The sequence below is a fragment of the Coregonus lavaretus genome (assembly GCF_964263955.1).
Source record: "Coregonus lavaretus genome assembly, chromosome: 5".
Taxonomy (NCBI): domain Eukaryota; kingdom Metazoa; phylum Chordata; class Actinopteri; order Salmoniformes; family Salmonidae; genus Coregonus; species Coregonus lavaretus.
In genome coordinates, this window is record NC_139992.1 from 73,030,831 (window position 1) to 73,049,422 (window position 18,592).

General features: G+C 41.6%; 1 protein-coding gene across 2 annotated transcripts in view; it reads right to left on the bottom strand.

Annotated features, from left to right (window-relative positions):
* LOC311129722 (PTB domain-containing engulfment adapter protein 1) overlaps positions 1 to 18,592 on the bottom strand; it is a 141,693-nt gene that overhangs the window by 4,833 nt on the left and 118,268 nt on the right. For both annotated transcript variants that reach the window (XM_084162132.1, XM_084162133.1), the window contains 6 exons: positions 9,209 to 9,270; positions 7,532 to 7,603; positions 4,403 to 4,501; positions 4,135 to 4,272; positions 3,782 to 3,898; positions 3,556 to 3,642 (listed from right to left, as the gene is read on the bottom strand). In XM_084162132.1, coding sequence (XP_084018258.1) covers positions 3,556 to 3,642; positions 3,782 to 3,898; positions 4,135 to 4,272; positions 4,403 to 4,501; positions 7,532 to 7,603; positions 9,209 to 9,270 — 575 coding nt within the window. The remainder of the gene's footprint in view (positions 1 to 3,555; positions 3,643 to 3,781; positions 3,899 to 4,134; positions 4,273 to 4,402; positions 4,502 to 7,531; positions 7,604 to 9,208; positions 9,271 to 18,592) is intronic.

Here is an 18,592-nt window from a genome sequence, read left to right on the forward strand (position 1 = left end):
AGACTTTTAAGCAGGTCAACATTCACAAGGCCACAGGGCCAGACGGATTACCAGGACGTGTACTCCAAGCATGTGCTGACCAACTGGCAAGTTTCTTCACTGACATTTTCAACATGTCCCTGACTGAGTCTGTAATACCAACATGTTTCAAGCAGACCACCATAGTCCCTGTGCCCAAGAACACTAAGGTAACCTGCCTAAATGACTACCGACCCGTAGCACTGACGTCTGTAGCCATGAAGTGCTTTGAAAGGCTGGTCATGGCTCACATCAACACCATTATCCCAGAAACCCTAGACCCACTCCAATTTGCATACCGCCCCAACAGATCCACAGATGCAATCTCTATTGTACTCCACACTGCCCTTTCCCACCTGGACAAGAGGAACACCTACGTGAGAATGCTATTCATTGACTACAGCTCAGCGTTCAACACCTTAGTGCCCTCAAAGCTCATCACTAAGCTAAGGATCCTGGGACTAAACACCTCCCTCTGCAACTGGATCCTGGACTTCCTGACGGGCTGCCCCCAGGTGGTAAGGGTAGGTAACAACACATCTGCCACGCTGATCCTCAACAAGGGGGCCCATCAGGGGTGCGTGCTCAGTCCCCTCCTGTACTCCCTGTTCACCCATGACTGCATGGCCAGGCACGATTCCAACACCATCATTAAGTGTGCCGACGACACAACAGTGGTAGGCCTGATCACCGACAACGATGAGACAGTTTATAGGGAGGAGGTCAGAGACCTGGCCGTGTGGTGCCAGGATAACAACCTCTCCCTCAACGTGACCAAGACAAAGGAGATGATTGTGGACTAAAGGAAAAAAAAGAGGACTGAGCACGCCCCCATTCTCATCGACGGGGCTGTAGTGGAACAGGTTGAGTGTCCACATCACCAACAATCTATCATGGTCCAAACACACCAAGACAGTGGTGAAGAGGGCACGACAAAGCCTATTCCCCCTCAGGAGACTGAAAAGATTTGGCATGGGTCCTCAGATCCTCAAAAAGTTATACAGCTGCATCATCGAGAGCATCCTGACTGGTTGCATCACCGCCTGGTATGGCAACTGCTTGGCCTCCGACCGCAAGGCACTACAGAGGGTAGTGCGTATGGCCCAGTACATCACTGGGGCCAAGCTTCCTGCCATCCAGGACCTCTATACCAGGTAGTGTCAGAGGAAGGCCTTCACAATTGTCAAAGACTCCAGCCACCCTAGTCATAGACTGTTCTCTCTGCTACCGCACGGCAAGCGGTACCGGAACGCCAAGTCTAGGTCCAAAAGGCTTCTCAACAGCTTCTACCCCCAAGCCATAAGACTCCTGAACAGCTAATCATGGCTACCCAGACTATTTGCACTGCCCCCCCACCCCCACCCCATATTTTTACGCTGCTGCTACTCTGTTAATTATGCATAGTCACTTTAACTCTACCCTCATGTACATATTACCTCAACTACCTCAACTAGCCGGTGCCCCCCCACATTGACTCTGCACCGGTACCCCCCTGTATATAGCCTCCCTACTGTTATTTTATTTTACTTCTGCTCTTTTTTTCTCAACACTTTTTTGTTGTTGTTGTTTATTTTACTTTTTTTATTAACAAATAAATGCATTGTTGGTTAAGGGCTGTAAGTAAGCATTTCACGGTAATGTCTACACCTGTTGTATTCGGCGCATGTGGCAAATAAAATTTGATTTGATATGGATGAAAATACCTTCAAATTAAAGCTGTAAGTCTACAGTTTAACATCATAGTCATTGTCTCATTTCAAATCCAAAGTGTTGGAGTACAGAGCCAAAACAACACAAAGTGTGTGACTGTCCCAATACTTGAGCCAAAACAACACAAAACGTGTGACTGTCCCAATACTTTTGGAGCTCATTGTATATTCTGAAGTCAGAGTTATGAAGATAGATTTCAAGTCAGACTGTAGTTCTAATATAACTAATTGAGATAAGACTTAGAAGTTGATGAAATATTGATGAGCATACTTTATGTATCTGTATTGTCTACTCTACAATATACACTGAGTGTACAAAACATTAGGAACACCTTCCTAATATTGAGTTGCACCCCCTTTTGCCCTCAGAATAGCCTCAAATCGTCAGGACATGGACTCTACAAGGTGTTGAAAGCATTCCACAGGGATGCTGGCCCATGTTGACTCCAATGCTTCCCACAGTTGTGGAACCCTGACCTGTTCACCGGACGTGCTACCTTGTCCCAGACCTGCTGTTTTCAACTGTCTCTCTCTACCGAACCTGCTATTTCAACCTCTAAATGCCCGGCTATGAAAAGCAAAGTGACATTTACTCCTGATGTACTGACCTGTTGCAACCTCTACTACCACTGTGATTATTATTTGACCCTGCTGGTCATCTATGAACATTTGAACATCTTGGGAGAGAAATCTGGCCTTAATGGCCATGTACTGTTATAATCTCCACCCGGCACAGCCAGAAGGGGACTGGCACCCCTCAGAGCCTGGTTCCTCTCTAGGTTTCTTCCTATGTTTCTGCCTTTTAGGGAGTTTTTCCTAGCCACCGTGCTTCTACATCTGCATTGCTTGCTGTTTGGGGTTTTAGGCTGGGTTTCTGTATAGCAATTTGTGACATCTGCTGATGTAAAAAGGGCTTTATAAATTGATTCATTGATTGATTGTGTCAAGTTGGCTGGATGTCCTTTGGGTGCTGGACCATTCTTGATACACATGGGAAACTGTTGAGGGTGTAAAGCCCAGCAGCGTTGCAGTTCTTGACACACTCAAACCAGTGTGCCTGGCACCTACTACCATACCCCGTTCAAAGGCATTTAAATATTTTGTCTTGCCCATTCACCCTCTGAATGGCACACATCCACAATCCATGTCTCATTATTGTCTCAAGGCTTAAAAATCCTTCTTTAACCTGTCTCTTCCCCTTCATCTACCGATTGAAGTGGATTTAACAAGTGACGTCAATTAGGGATCATAGTTTTACCTGGATTCACCTGGTCAGTCTATGTCATGAAAAGAGCAGGTGTTCCTAATGTTTTGTACACTCAGTGTATACGAGTTAAAATTAACTATTGTTAATAAGAAAAGAAGGAAAGAAAGAAAATCAAGAAATCAAGAAATCAAAAAAGAAATTAAGAATTAAATAAAAGGCAGGAAGAGAAAGATAGTGGTACAGTACGCGAGGCCGGGGGATGCTGCATCCGTCGGCAGTCTTTGGAAGGAGAGCGGATTTAGCCGGAGGAGGGGTTAGTAGCCCTGCCGAGAGGTTGGACTCTGGTGAGCTCATAGGGGTGAGTGTGACCGAGGAGATCTCAAGACACGAGAAGGACGTCAGATTGTGACACCAGAAGAGCGAGGAGGGCCTTGAGAGCATGTAGGCCTCGTTAGTAGAGTTTATGTGCAGCAGCTGTGAAGACATTGCATGCAGAATAATTAGTGGAAGACTGAAAGTAGCTAGTTAGTTCACACAGAACATGACAGACATCTTATTTTGGGTATTATGAGCTACTTAGGAAAGTCTAGAGACCGGAAGGGATGTCCATGCAGTTCTTACTGGTGGCACAGGAGCAATCATCAACTGCTCCTCCAGATCCGAAAGCTGCTTCTTTAGCTCTGAATTTTCAGTTTCCAGTTCTTGAATCTGCAAAAAAGAAGGATGCTTGTTTTGGAATTGATCCATAGCTATCTACATTCAAAACAGAAAGTAGTGTATATCCAATCCCTATCCCCATAAGGAACAGTCTCTGCCATATCACACTGGTCCAACAGTTGAATCGTACTCTTTTCTGTAAGGTTCCTATCTGTTTCCGTGTCTCCACATCTTTTCCACCAGACTCGAGGAACTTCTTGTAGGCCAAGTCGAACGCCTGGCCAATAGTGAGTGTTATCTCCTCTGCCTGGAAGACAACGGTATCCTCCATGAGTTTTGTGCAAAACTCCTTATAAAATTGTATTTCGAACCGCATAGGAACAATTGTTCTGAACATAATTCGACATTTCCATCTATGATTCACCAGAAACAATTCTTAATTTTAGGTCATTATCTTTATCATTAACTAGGGATTGTTGCATCTACACAGATACCGTGGGACATGAACTCAAGACGTTAACTCTCAAAGTTCGTATTTCTTACACATTTTTCACTGTCAAACACGTAGCAGAGGTGTTTGTTTGACTCTGAGTCTTTACAAATGAAGGTGAATATCCTTTTATCCGTCTTGTCATCTGCACAGAAGGATATCCTATGCAACTGGCAGTTGTACTGGGCATCCTGAAAATAAAAAGAAACACAAATGCTTCGGTTTAAGACAACAATACCTCCTTGATAGCCCTTCACATGAATGCTTCCATAATATGCATAAAAAAACTTTATTAAAAGTATCCATGCCATGTGGACTTACTTTTGTCTTGGGATCTAAGATCTTTACTCCATAAATGGAGATTTGCAATTCCACTTTCGGGGTCTTCTGTCCCTCTGACTTCTTGATATGCCTTTGAAACTACAGAGAGGGGAGAGTAGAAACATTAGAATTAACTTATCAAAGCTACAGTATGATGGTCATGGTACTCCAACTTGCCCTGGCTCATTCTGAAGTGTAGTCTATTATTGAAAGTGGTGAAAGTAATGATATCATCATGATATCATAAAATAATTATAACTAGCCCTATTTACTGAAAAAGGGTCTCCAAAGTAAATTAGAAAATGGCATTCTTCCAACACAGTGCAATACTGATTTGAATTAGGATTAACATAAATTGTGCGATCAGAGCTTTATTTCACACTCATTTTCTGAATACATGATTCTGATTGATCATTCCTGCTATAAAATGCTTTTCACTTATCCACAAAACCCTATAACCAAGTTAGACTGATTAGGGCCATATGACAAAAGCACTTTCATTTACATACAGTGAGGGAAAAAAGTATTTGATCCCCTGCTGATTTTGTACGTTTGCCCACTGACAAAGACATGATCAGTCTATAATTTTAATGGTAGGTTTATTTGAACAGTGAGAGACAGAATAACAACAAAAAAATCCAGAAAAACGCATGTCAAAAATGTTATAAATTGATTTGCATTTTAATGAGGGAAATAAGTATTTGACCCCTCTGCAAAACATGATTTAGCACTTGGTGGCAAAATCCTTGTTGGCAATCACAGAAGTCAGACGTTTATTGTAGTTGGCCACCAGGTTTGCACACATCTCAGGAGGGATTTTGTTCCACTCCTCTTTGCAGATCTTCTATAAGTCATTAAGGTTTCGAGGCTGACGTTTGGCAACTCGAACCTTCAGCTCCCTCCACATATTTTCTATGGGATTAAGGTCTGGAGACTGGCTCCAGGACCTTAATGTGCTTCTTCTTGAGCCACTCCTTTGTTGCCTTGGCCGTGTGTTTTGGGTCATTGTCATGCTGGTATACCCATCCATGACCCATTTTCAATGTGCTGGCTGAGGGAAGGAGGTTCTCACCCAAGATTTGACGGTACATGGCCCCGTCCATCGTCCCTTTGATGCAGTGAAGTTGTCCTGTCCCCTTAGCAGAAAAACAACCCCAAAGCATAATGTTTCCACCTCCATGTTTGACGGTGGAGATGGTGTTCTTGGGGTCATAGGCAGCATTCCTCCTCCTCCAAACACGGCGAGTTGAGTTGATGCCAAAGAGCTCGATTTTGGTCTCATCTGACCACAACACTTTCACCCAGTTCTCCTCTGAATCATTCAGATGTTCATTGGCAAACTTCAGACGGGCCTGTATATGTGCTTTCATGAGCAGGGGGACCTTGCGGGCGCTGCAGGATTTCAGTCCTTCACGGCGTAGTGTGTTACCAATTGTTTTCTTGGTGACTATGGTCCCAGCTGCCTTGAGATCATTGACAAGATCCCCCAGTGTAGTTCTGGGCTGATTCCTCACCGTTCTCATGATCATTGTTATTATTATTATTATCATTGCAACTCCACGAGGTGAGATCTTGCATGGAGCCCCAGGCCGAGGGAGATTGACAGTGCTTTTGTGTTTTTTCCATTTGCGAATAATCGTACCAACTGTTGTCACCTTCTCACCAAGCTGCTTGGCGATGGTCTTGTAGCCCATTCCAGCCTTGTGTAGGTCTACAATCTTGTCCCTGACATCCTTGGAGAGCTCTTTGGTCTTGGCCATGGTGGAGAGTTTGGAATCTGATTGATTGATTGCTTCTGTGGACAGGTGTCTTTTATACAGGTAACAAGCTGAGATTAGGAGCACTCCCTTTAAGAGTGTGCTCCTAATCTCAGCTCGTTACCTGTATAAAAGACACCTGGGAGCCAGAAATCTTTCTGATTGAGAGGGGGTCAAATACTTATTTCCCTCATTAAAATGCAAATCAATTTATAACATTTTTGACATGCGTTTTCCTGGATTTTTTTGTTGTTATTCTGTCTCTCACTGTTCAAATAAACCTACCATTAAAATTATAGACTGATCATTTCTTTGTCAGTGGGCAAACGTACAAAATCAGCAGGGGATCAAATACTTTTTTCCCTCACTGTATGGAGACAACAGAGCGAGAGAGAAAAAGAAGAAGAAAAAAATACTACAATCAGTGTGTTTCAAGTGTGGAGTTCAACATACCAAGAGGCTGAATCCCCAAAATAAGACTATATTCAATGATCTTACCTTGGTCTGACCTGAACTCCACACTTGAGATCCATTGGCAGTGGTGTTAAGGTAAGGTTCAGAAAATAAAGGGAGAAGCACACAAAGAAAGGAAAGAATCAAAAGAGAGATGGGGCAGGGTGAATTGGAGTGTGCTGTACTGATTGGGTCTGGCTTTGACCAATGGTCAACAATATGGCCAATGATGACTCAACTATCATGACCCATTCACTGAACAGCAAAGTGTTCAATACCTTGAAGTAACAAAAGGGTGGATGGGTATGAAAACAAGTTTCCCCTTGAATGGCCTCACAATTGAAATTATTACAGAAGAAAACAGCAGATTAGCTGACATGCTGATAGCAGAATGAGGCAGAGCAAAGGTGATCGGTGGCAGTAAAACTGGCTGAACTCTAGCTGAGGGAAATCTATATTTCTAAAGATTACGAAAATGAGGTTAGCTATAAGTAGCGGTCTTTTTTAGTTGACTAGTAAGTCATTATGATCCATGCTATAGTAAATTCCTGGGTACAACACGCTACATGCTTCTTCTCTCACCCTCAGTCCTCAAAATGAAGGTATAACTTGGAAGATAGTTGCTATTAGTATACCTTGAATTCTGGCTAGAATATACAGTATGGTTACATGTATCTGATTACAGTTAACCACAAAATACTGAGTTTTAGGGTATCAACGTGTGGAAATAAAAACTGACCTAAACGTCTAAGCTGTTGCTGGTGGGCGTAGAGAGGCCCGCCCTGGAGTGCACTTTTCTGTCCAATGAGGTCCAATTTCGGGGACCGTCTTTATACTCACCAGCCCCCCTAGATGAAGAAGTTCTGTAACACAGCTTTAATTCAGGTTTCCAAGGAAATAAAGTATATCACTAACTTACCTTTAACTTTCTAACTGCATCTTTAACAATCTCTGTGCCTTTCGGTTGATCAACTTCTGTGTTTCCAAGAAACTAGAATAAAAAGGGGAAAAAAAAAAAAGTGTCACTTTACTTTAGGCATACAGTTATACAGAATTAAGTCACAATGCACTATAAGACTGTTAAAGTATCTATGAATGCCTTACAATGTCTCTATGTTGTGTATCAAATAAAAAAAGAGGCTTCAGAGTATAGGAGGGTTTGCAGGAATCCCCCCCCCAAAAGGCAGCACTACTGCTGCTATCCAACAGATGGAGCCAATGACCTTTAGACCTAAACTCCATCTGTCTATGAAACAGTTGCTCTCAATATGGCTTGCCTAGTTTAGTAATGAGACTCTGTACTCTCCCCGTTAGTGTCTCCCAATGTAATGGCACCAGTCTGTTTCAACATGATTTGGGAGTAATATCAAATAATACAACGATTTAAGGTTTCCTAAGATTTTTCATTCATCAACATAATGAGATGCAACAATTGTTTCAAAATTCAAGCCATGGACATCAGTGGTTCTGCCCATACTGTATACTGGTCTCTGACATTATATCCACTTACCTCCTTCATGATTTAATTCCGCTACAGAACACACAGTGGGTACACAATGGGCAAACAATGCCAAAAATCTGGCAAACGATGCCAAAAATGGCACTTCACGCTCCTATCAATAGAGCGTAAAGATGGATGGGCCTGTATTCAAATGGTGTCAGCATTTGCACCGCCGTGACAAATGCTGTCCGCACTCAAGGACACATATGAGCGCAGCCGGGTTCTGCAAGTGGATGCAGCAAATGACAGATATGCTACATGGGATGGAGTGAGTCTCGTTCCTGACCTATGCATTCTGTTCTGCTGGACTGTAAAGGCTGTTCCACTGTCTAAGCCCAGCCTGTGGTGATCCATCACCTTGGGAAGGTTATTGGCAAAGGTACTGTTCCCTGCTGCCCCTCACTCCCATCCACTGCCTGATGTTATGTTTGCTCTCCTCTCTGCTGTTCCAGTCTTGAGCGGCAGCAGATGTGTCAGTTTGGACTTTCTACTTTAGCCTTTTTTCGCTTCACTTCAATAAGACATCTCGGGAGCTGCTGGATGTTCACTGACAGGCGCTCTGCCTCCAATATGAGGGGAGTCTTTGGGTGAAGCAGAGCAGAAAACACCTCTAGACGGGAGACTTTCTTTCCGGGAGGTTTCCTTTAAGATGTGTGCCGCATAACAAAGACAGAGAAGACTAAACAAATCAGTTGTTTTGTAATGGTCTGTGGGTTTCCAGTCAGAATCTACTGTTGTGTTTACTTTGCAGTCAGTCAGGAAGTTTTTATAGGCTGCCTGTGTGTGTGTTTGCTCTTTGACTGTAGTGTGAAGCAGACACCTTGTTCAGAGCTAGGAAAAACTCAATAGCTTCATATTGAAAGGGTTTTATTTTTGACAAAGCCATAGTCAAAACTATGTATAACAGAAAACTATCAGAGAACTATTCCCAAGTAAACATGACTTTTTCAAAGCCTTGGTAGGTGTGAGACCTGTCAATAGGTATGCATGGTGGCATGCTGAACATCAATCTGAATCAGTGAAAGGTAAAAACTTCCAAAACCTGTGAGGGAACATGATCTTGATTGTTTTAGAAAGGCAGATCATGATACGTACCTTGGCATTGTAGGGTACGTAATGCTTTGCCAGCGCTTCTGGAGTGTGCATCCAGGATTTATCTGAAAAGAGATATCACAGTTGGGTCTCATGTCACTTAAAAATAGAACAATTGTGTTTAAAGTCATTAATCTTTTAAATTGATATACATCAAAGTTCTTTATTTTCTTATATTTAAAGAATGAATCAAGAGAATCTAAGACAAATCCAAACAAAATAAATGTAACTTTAACCATCTTTGGAAACAGCTACCGCCAACTTAAAGTTATTGGAATTACATTGTAAAGGCAGTCGAAGAATGAAATTATTTAAGACGATTATTCATAACTGGGGCTCAGCCGCCGAAGCTCCTAAATCTAAATCTCTCCAGCAACTGAGTTAGGAAGGACGCCTGTATCTTTGTAGTGACTGGGTGTATTGATACACCATCCAAAGTGTAATTAATAACTTCACCATGCTCAAAGGGATACCCAATGTCTGCTTTTTTATGTCTGACCTACCAATAGGTGCCCTTGTTTGCGAGGCATTGGGAAACCTCCCTGGTCTGTGTGGTTGAATCTGTTTTTGAAATTCACTGCTCGAGTGAGGGACCTTACAGATAATTGTATGTGTGGGGTACAGAGACGAGGTAGTCATTCAAAATCATGTTAAACACTATTATTGCACAGACAGTGAGTCCTTGCAACTTATTATGTGACTTGTTAAACACATTTCTACTCCTGAACTTATTCAGGCCATAACAAAGGTGTTGAATACTTATTGACTCAAGACATTTCAGCTTTTCATTTTTTATTAATAAAGAAAAAAACATAATTCCACTTTGACATTATGGGGTATTGTGTGTACGCCAGTGAAAACAAATCTCAATTTAATCCATTTTAAATTCAGGCTGTAACACAACAAAATGTGGAAAAAGTAAAGGGGTGTGAACACTTTCTGGAGGCACTGTATGAATGAAGCGCATAACAATTATACAGCTGACCCATCTGCTAAGCAGTGACACAGCACTAGCTCTATCCATAATCACCATACTACTTATCATCAAAGAGTGAATGAGTGAGATCAATCTCCTGGTAGTGTTCTCAGGGTAGTGCTAAGCGATATGTTATCAAACAACTTATTGACTGAATTTGGTTCAATTACTTGAATTCCATTTAGTTTGTTTTTAGGTGAGCTCAATGCGCTGTTTCTCTAGAAATCAAATAATTCACAAGATAAATTAAGTCAAGAGGTATGTAGGTCGGCGGGCTGAAGGGAGTTGTTGTTTTCATTAAGCAAATATTCAACCTAGTTCAGCGCAGAAAGGTGGTAATTAACTACAATGACCATAATCCATTGTGCCTGTTCTTCCCGGCTTGGACAGAGACTGAGCCTACACACAGACCGCATGTGAGAGGAATGTACACAACACAACAATGAAAGTTATAGAGACAGTTCGTAAGGTAGCTCTACCCGATTGTAGGTGTAGTAGTTGGTAATAAGCAGTCTTGAAAGTATGCCTTCTGTATTTTGAAGAACTAGTCAAATGATTTTGTAAGACAGCTCTGCAGCATACTAGCTAAGTAGGATGATTCAAAGACTGTATGGGGAGCACAGAGATAATGTTAGATGGTTGTTTGGTTGACTGGCTGCTACTGCCTGAGCAGAGATGAGATGACCAAAAAAATATTTAAAATAATAAAGTAGTCAAATAAAACTAAGTAATATACACAACTTAAATATTATATTATTTCATAGTAATTTCTTCTCTTTCTATTGATGTTTACCCAACGTGGACCTGACAGAGACAATGGAAAGTTCTCAGTATTTTGTCAATTGAATGTTCACTATTTTGGGCTTTGAAATTTCCATTAAAAAGCTCTAAAATCTTTTGAATGTAATTATTTAATAATGCATTGAATGTTGTAAAAAAAAAAATTGAAACCGAAATCGAAAACCGTGATAATATTTTCAGAACCAAACCGAAACCGACTTAAAAAAGCACTAACCCCCCCTCGCTAAGGAACTGTAAATTCTAACTACGATGAATTGGGGCAGGTCCAGCAGTCACTGCAGCAGAGAAGGCAGGAAGCCCAGCCACATTTTCTATACGTCAGCACCCAGTCTTGATTAATAGAGGCGTCCCCACCTCTCGTGCCCACTTGATATAAAACTGCAAAAGGCGGACTGTACAGTGACACAAAAAATTGACTGGCACCGGGGGGAAACAAGTAGACGGGAGAAATAAAGCGCTGTGGGCATGAGAGGATGTGTCTGAGAGTGTGAAGGTCAGTTTAATGTGGCATGTGTGTCCTGAACAGTCTGAATCAGTGACAGCTTTAAGGTTACATGTCATGTCGAAAGAGGTGCCTGATGGAGACTACAGGGGATGGAGACTACAGTGGATGGAGACTACAGGGGATGATGTATCTCAATGCTTCACCACTACAAAAAAACTAACTGAGCATATACATATAGCTAGCTTGACTGCCTATAAAGCACCACACAAGTAAAGAGATGATACAGTAATACAGCACTGGATTAAAATAGTATCTGTTTTCTTTCAAATATTTTTGATATGCTTTATTGAGCTTCCCTGGCACAATGACACCACTGTAATAGTCCCAATAATACAAACCCTGCCCATCTGGCACTCCAGACCCGCTCAATCAAACATATTTCAAAGTATTTGAAAGTAATCAAACAATAATAGTTCCGGCGTGGTCAAACGTTTTGAGAATGACACAAGTATTAGTCTTCACAAAGTTCGCTGCTTCAGTGTTATGAGATATTTTTATCAGATGTTACTATGGTATACTGAAGTATAATTACAAGCATTCCATAAGTGTCAAAGTATTTTATTGACAATTACATTACGTTTATGCAAAGAGTCAATATTTGCAGTGTTGACTCTTCTTTTTCAAGACCTCTGCAATCCGCCCTGGCATGCTGTCAATTAACTTCTGGGCCACATCCTGACTGATGGCAGCCCATTCTTGCATAATCAATGCTTGGAGTTTGTCAGAATTTGTGGGTTTTTGTTTGTCCACCCGCCTCTTGAGGATCGACCACAAGTTCTCAATGGGATTAAGGTCTGGGGGGTTTCCTGGCCATGGACCCAAAATGTCGATGTTTTGTTCCCCGTGCCACTTAGTTATCACTTTTGCCTTATGGCAAGGCGCTCCAACATGCTAGAAAAGGCATTGGTCGTCACCAAATTGTTCTTGGATGGTTGGGAGAAGTTGCTCTCAGAGGATGTGTTGGTACCATTCTTTATTCATGGCTGTGTTCTTAGGCAAAATTGTGAGTGAGCCCACTCCCTTGGCTGAGAAGCAACCCCACACATGAATGGTCTCAGGATGCTTTACTGTTGGCATGACACAGGACTGATGGTAGCGCTCACCTTGTCTTCTACGGACAAGGTGTTTTCCGGATGCCCCAAACAATCGGAAAGGGGATTCATCAAAGAAAATGACTTTAACCCAGTCCTCAGCAGTCCAATCCCTGTACCTTTTGTAGAATATCAGTCTGTCCCTGATGTTTTTCCTGGAGAGAAGTGGCTCCTTTGCTGCCCTTCTTGACACCAGGCCATCCTCCAAAAGTCTTCGCCTCACTGTGCGTGCAGATGCACTCACACCTGCCTGCTGCCATTGAAGTTCTTGATGATCCGATAAACAATTGATTTAGGTGCAATCTTACTAGCAGCAATATCCTTGCCTGTGAAGCCCTTTTTGTGCAAATCAATGATGACGGCACGTGTTTCCTTGCAGGTAACCATGGTTAACAGAGGAAGAACAATAATTTCAAGCACCACCCTCCTTTTAAAGCTTCAAGTCTGTTATTCTAACTCAATCAGCATGACAGAGTGATCTCCAACCTTGTCCTCGTCAACACTCTCACCTGTGTTAACGAGAGAATCACTGACATGATGTCAGCTGGTCCTTTTGTGGCAAGGCTGAAATGCAGTGGAAATGTTTTTTGTGGATTAAGTTCATTTTCATGGCAAAGAGGGACTTTGCAATGAATTGCAATTCATCTGATCACTCTTCATGACATTCTGGAGTATATGCAAATTGCCATCATCAAAACTGAGGCAGCAGACTTTGTGAAAATTAGTATTTGTGTCATCAGCCCCATGTAGCTCAGTTGGTAGAGCATGGCGCTTGCAACGCCAGGGTTGTGGGTTCGTTTCCCACGGGGGGCCAGTATGAAAATGTATGCACTCACTAACTGTAAGTCGCTCTGGATAAGAGCGTCTGCTAAATTACAAAAATGTAAATGTAATTATCAAAACTTTTGACCACGACTGTACATCAAAGCTAGTGCTTTGTGTGAAATTAAAACAAGCACATTGTTTTCAGAACTACAGTTAGTAGTAAAGCCTTTCGCAGTTCCAGACGGACCAAGCCCTAGTCTGAGCTCATTATCTCCCCTCTATATACATTCACTTTAATGAATTACACAGGTAATGCTATCTGGGACGGCAGCAATTCATCGCTCATGGGCCAGGCTAGCCATTGCCAGCACTCGGCTCTTACAGGAAAACAATGTCCAATTAATCTCCAATTTGTCTCGTTTAGAGTTCAGCTGGATCGATCAAAAGGCTCCGGGGGACTAAAGTCTAAAATACCTCCAGCAGTATTTAAAGCCTCTAGATATCCTTTTTAATTAAATGAAGCGGACAGATACAAATGGTTAAACATTAAGGATAAAATAAAATACAATGGATCTCCAACAATCTCCTCCAACACAATGCAATACAATGATGAGGGGAGCGTACTTGCCAGTGAATGGGACTCAGAGTGGAGACCGTCCTTGTGTTCCTTTTGCACTTAGATTTCCAACCATCATCACCTTGAGGGTAATGACGATACTGAGAATTTTGCCTCAACAGTCGATGATGATTTCGTATTTATGTTGCACTGATTTCAAGGCCATTTTGAATCATATTTAGACCTTTTCTAGACATTTTCAACATATGTTGTTTGTTGAAGCTACAAGAGTAAAGCCTTCCATTATCCCAAAGGTTACTCATCATCATCCTTCCAGAGGATGACTCAAAGGTCAGACTGAGAAGAGCACAACTTTGAATTGCTCAATCAAGAGATAGCCCTCTAAAAACACCTTGTAAACTTAAACCTAAAAAGCATACACTGTATAAGTACAGTGATTGCAACACAATTGCTTCGATAAAGTTGTTCAATGCAGGGAAACAGTCATTCACCACTGCATTCTATCGAGTCAAAGCTGACAATGAGTTTGCTGGGTTTGCAAACCCTTCGTCAAGTCATGCCGAGTTTGGGAAGGAAACCCTGCATTAGCTGAGCAAAGCAGCCATGCAAGCAGTGGTTCACATCTAAAGCTAAGGGAAATGTCATAGGCTAGGTAACATTCATAAGTGTTACAATGACATTAAGGCAGTGCCCTTTGAGGGAACCATTTCCAGAGAGATGCTCATTAATAATTTCCCTGTCAAAGAAAAGGCAGCTTTTGAAAAGACAGTAGCTGTATAATGAATGACCCAAACAGTTTATAGGGAACAGCTCTGTTGAAAAAATATATATAATAATTTTGTAGATCACCTCTGACAAGTATACCTGTAGATACATGTCATATCTGGGATGAATGGCATTCCACATAAAATGGGACTTAACAGGACCCAAACACATTTAGTACAATCACACTTCCATCCCCATAAAAATGCTAGCATAAAATAGTTGTCAATAATTCTTACAAGGCACAGCTCCCTATATTATTTGTCCAACTGCCTCATTTGTCTGCTGGTCAGAGGAGTTAAGCTAAGCTCAAATGGTTTAGCACCTCTAATACTTTGTTTTACAGTTTGTCTGGATATTAACTGCCAAGGTGGTCCAGCGAAATTAAAAAGCCTCTTGTAACCTCTCCAAATGACAAATAAAGGACAATAGTAGTGGATATACAGTATGCCCCCTTGTCGCGAGTGTACACAATCTCACATTTAATGTATTTGTTTCTAATCCTCCCCATCTTGTCATTCAATGGATATAAAACAATCTGGTGGACTGCCCTGATGTCTTACTCCCAATGCATTGATGATAACATACAAATCTATTTCCTGGCCAATCCAAACTCTTATGATTCCTCTTTGAGGAAGTCAAACAGACATATTTTAATAAGTATAATGTGACCCTTGTTATTAAGGAGGGCATTCTCTGAGCACCATGAATAATTTTGACATTATCTTCATTATATGGAAAGCCCATTGTTACAAGGATTGAAGTCAATTCCATATTCAGAAATGGAATAGCTCATGGAATCCGGATCAAAATTGCCCCATTCACAGTATGAACGCTGAATAAAACAAATTGAGGACTGAAATCGTAGCTTTTTATGAGTTAGCCTATGTACATTATTTTCCTTCCTGTAAAATGGAAATATGGAAACGTGTGTGTGTGTGTGTGTGTGTATGTGTGTGTTTTGGTGTGTGTGCGCGTGAATGTGCATGCTTATGCACAACATCAAAATACACCAAAGCCTATCTTTTGTTGTACGCTTTTCAAAGACTGTACAGTACTTTCTATTTTATTACTGCCCTGCAAGTCTCCAACTCTCCTTGATCATCTTCCTCAAGGAAAGCTGCATCCCACATCATCACAAGACCACCCAGTCATGTCTCTGGGCATCAGCAATAAACATAGGTGATAAAAATGATCAAAACCCCTCATGGCAGGACTCGCTAGATATGATCAACTCAACAAAACACAGAAATAAAGGCCCCCATGTTGTCACCAATGACAACCTCCAGATTGTCAACCAAACCTGTACAAGAATGATACTAGTATTACAATGACAAAAACATCCAAAAGTTTGATAAGCATAATAATTTGGTCAGTTGAACACAAGGCTTCACAACGGGACATAACTGTGCAGCCAGACATGTATTATGGTTCCTTTGTGATTCCAAACATCCCTTTTCTTTCATTTATCTCTAAATCATAGGCAGTCTTGCTGTTCAATGTTCAGCGACTGGTAATTGGATGCACAACTCTGGAAAGAAATTGACGAGAGAGATTTGTGCCCAATTATTTCTCTGTCATCATCAGATACAAAAGTGTCTCTGTGCCACGGGCCCCTGGTGATTACAGGATAGCCCGTTTCACTTGGAAACACAAGTATATTTTTACCTGTTGAGTTTACAGCTGCAAAGTCTTTGCATGGATGATAGAATCATATACCCTGAAAAGTGTTGCTGGTGGACACAGACATGTGTGTATTATTTAAATTTGCAACTCATTATCGTAAAGGTTAAGGTTAGCATGACCGGGTTAGCCACATGCAGCTTATGCTGTTTAAAGAGATATCTGCATAATGTATTATTATTTGGGGATAGCAATTTCGAACCTACCATTTGATTCTGGTAAGGTCAAGGATGTAGGATTAAAAGAAAAATGCACATATCCAGCGTTGAAAACAGTTCTTCACTTGCACTGTGTTTGATGAATTACATGCACTATTGTGATAATTAGGTGTCTTTCATACATACAAATACTGCATTATACCATGAGTTAAAACTACCTAATTTTAACTCAATCTGAAAAGTGGGAATTGCTTGTATTGACACCAGACCTGGGTTCAAATACTATTTCAAATATCTCAAATATTTGCACATAGAGCGCCATCAGAAAGTATTCAGAACCATTGACTTCTTCCACATTTTGTTACGTTACAGCCTTATTCTAAAATGGAATAAAAAAAATTAAGAAATCCTCAGCAATCTACACACAATACCCCATAATGATGAAGCATAAATGTAAATGTAAATGTAAGCAAAAACAGGTTTTTATACATTGTTGCAAATTTATTAAAAATAGAAAACTGAAATACATTATTTAAGTATTCAGACCCTTTGCAATGAGACTCGATTGCAATGAGACTCGAAATTGAGCTCAGGTGCATCCTGTTTCCATTGATCATCCTTGAGATGTTTCTACAAGTTGATTGGAGTCCACCTGTGGTATATTCAATTGATTGAATATACCTGTCTATATAAGGTCTCACAGTTGACAGTGCATGTCAGAGCAAAAACCAAGCCATGAGGTCTAAGGAATTGTCCGTAGAGCTCTGAGACAGGATTGTGTCGAGGCACAGATCTGGGGAAGGGTACCAAAAAATGTCTGCAGCATTGAAGGTCCCCAAGAACACAGTGGCCCCCATCATTCTTAAATGGAAGAAGTTTGGAACCAACAAGACTCTTCCTAGAGCTGGCCGCCTGGCCAAACTGAGAAATCAGTGGAGAAGGGCCTTGGTCAGGGAGGTGACCAAGAACCTGATGGTCACGCTGACAGAGCTCTAGAGTTCCTCTGTGGAGATGGAATAACCTTCCAGAAGGACAACATCTCTGCAGCACTCCACCAATTAGGCCTTTATGGTAGAGTGGCCAGACGGAAGCCACTCCTCAGTAAAAGGTGCATGACAGCCCGCTTGGAGCTTGCCAAAAGGCACCTAAAGACTCTCAGACCATGAGAAACAAGATTCTCTGGTCTGATGAAACCAAGATTGAACTCTTTGGCCTGATTGCCAAGCGTTGCGTATGGAGGAAACCTGGCACCGTCCCTACGGTGAAGCATGGTGGTGGCAGCATCATGCTGTGGGGATGTTTTTCAGCAGCAGGGACTTGGAGACTAGTCAGGATCAAGGCAAAGATGAATGGAGCAAAGTACAGAGAGAACCATGATGAAAACCTGTTCCAGAGCGCTCAGGACCTCAGACTGGGGCGAAGGTTCACCTTCCAACAGGGCAACGACCCTAAGCACACATCCAAAACAACGCAGGCGTGGCTTCGGGATAAGTCTATGAATGTCCTTGAGAGGCCCAGCCAGAGGCCAGACTTGAACCCGATCTAACAGCTCTGGAGAGACCTGAAAATAGCTGCGCAGCAATGCTCCCCATCCAACCTGACAGAGCTTGAGAGGATATGCAGTTAAGAATGGAAGAAACTCCCCAAATACAGGTGTGCCAAGCTTGTAGCGTCATACCCAAGAAGACTCGATGATGTAATCGCTGCCAAAGGTGCTTCAACAAAGTACTGAGTAAAGGGTCTGAATACTTATGTAAATGTGATATTTAAGTTTTCTTTAAATATAAATTAGCAAAAATGTATACAAACCTGTTTTTCCTTTGTCATTATGGGCTATTGTGTGTAGATTGATGAGGGGAAAAAAAACAATTTAATCAATTTTACAATAAGGCTGTAACATAACAAAATGTGGAAAAAGTCAAGAGGTCTGAATACTTTCCGAAGGCACTGTATGAAAAGAGGCAGTAGTCTAATTGGAATTCATGAATGCCTAATAGGAACAGCAAGATAACATCAGACAAAAATGATGCTCAGTATGTAGCCAGACAGACCAAACAAATAACTTGCAT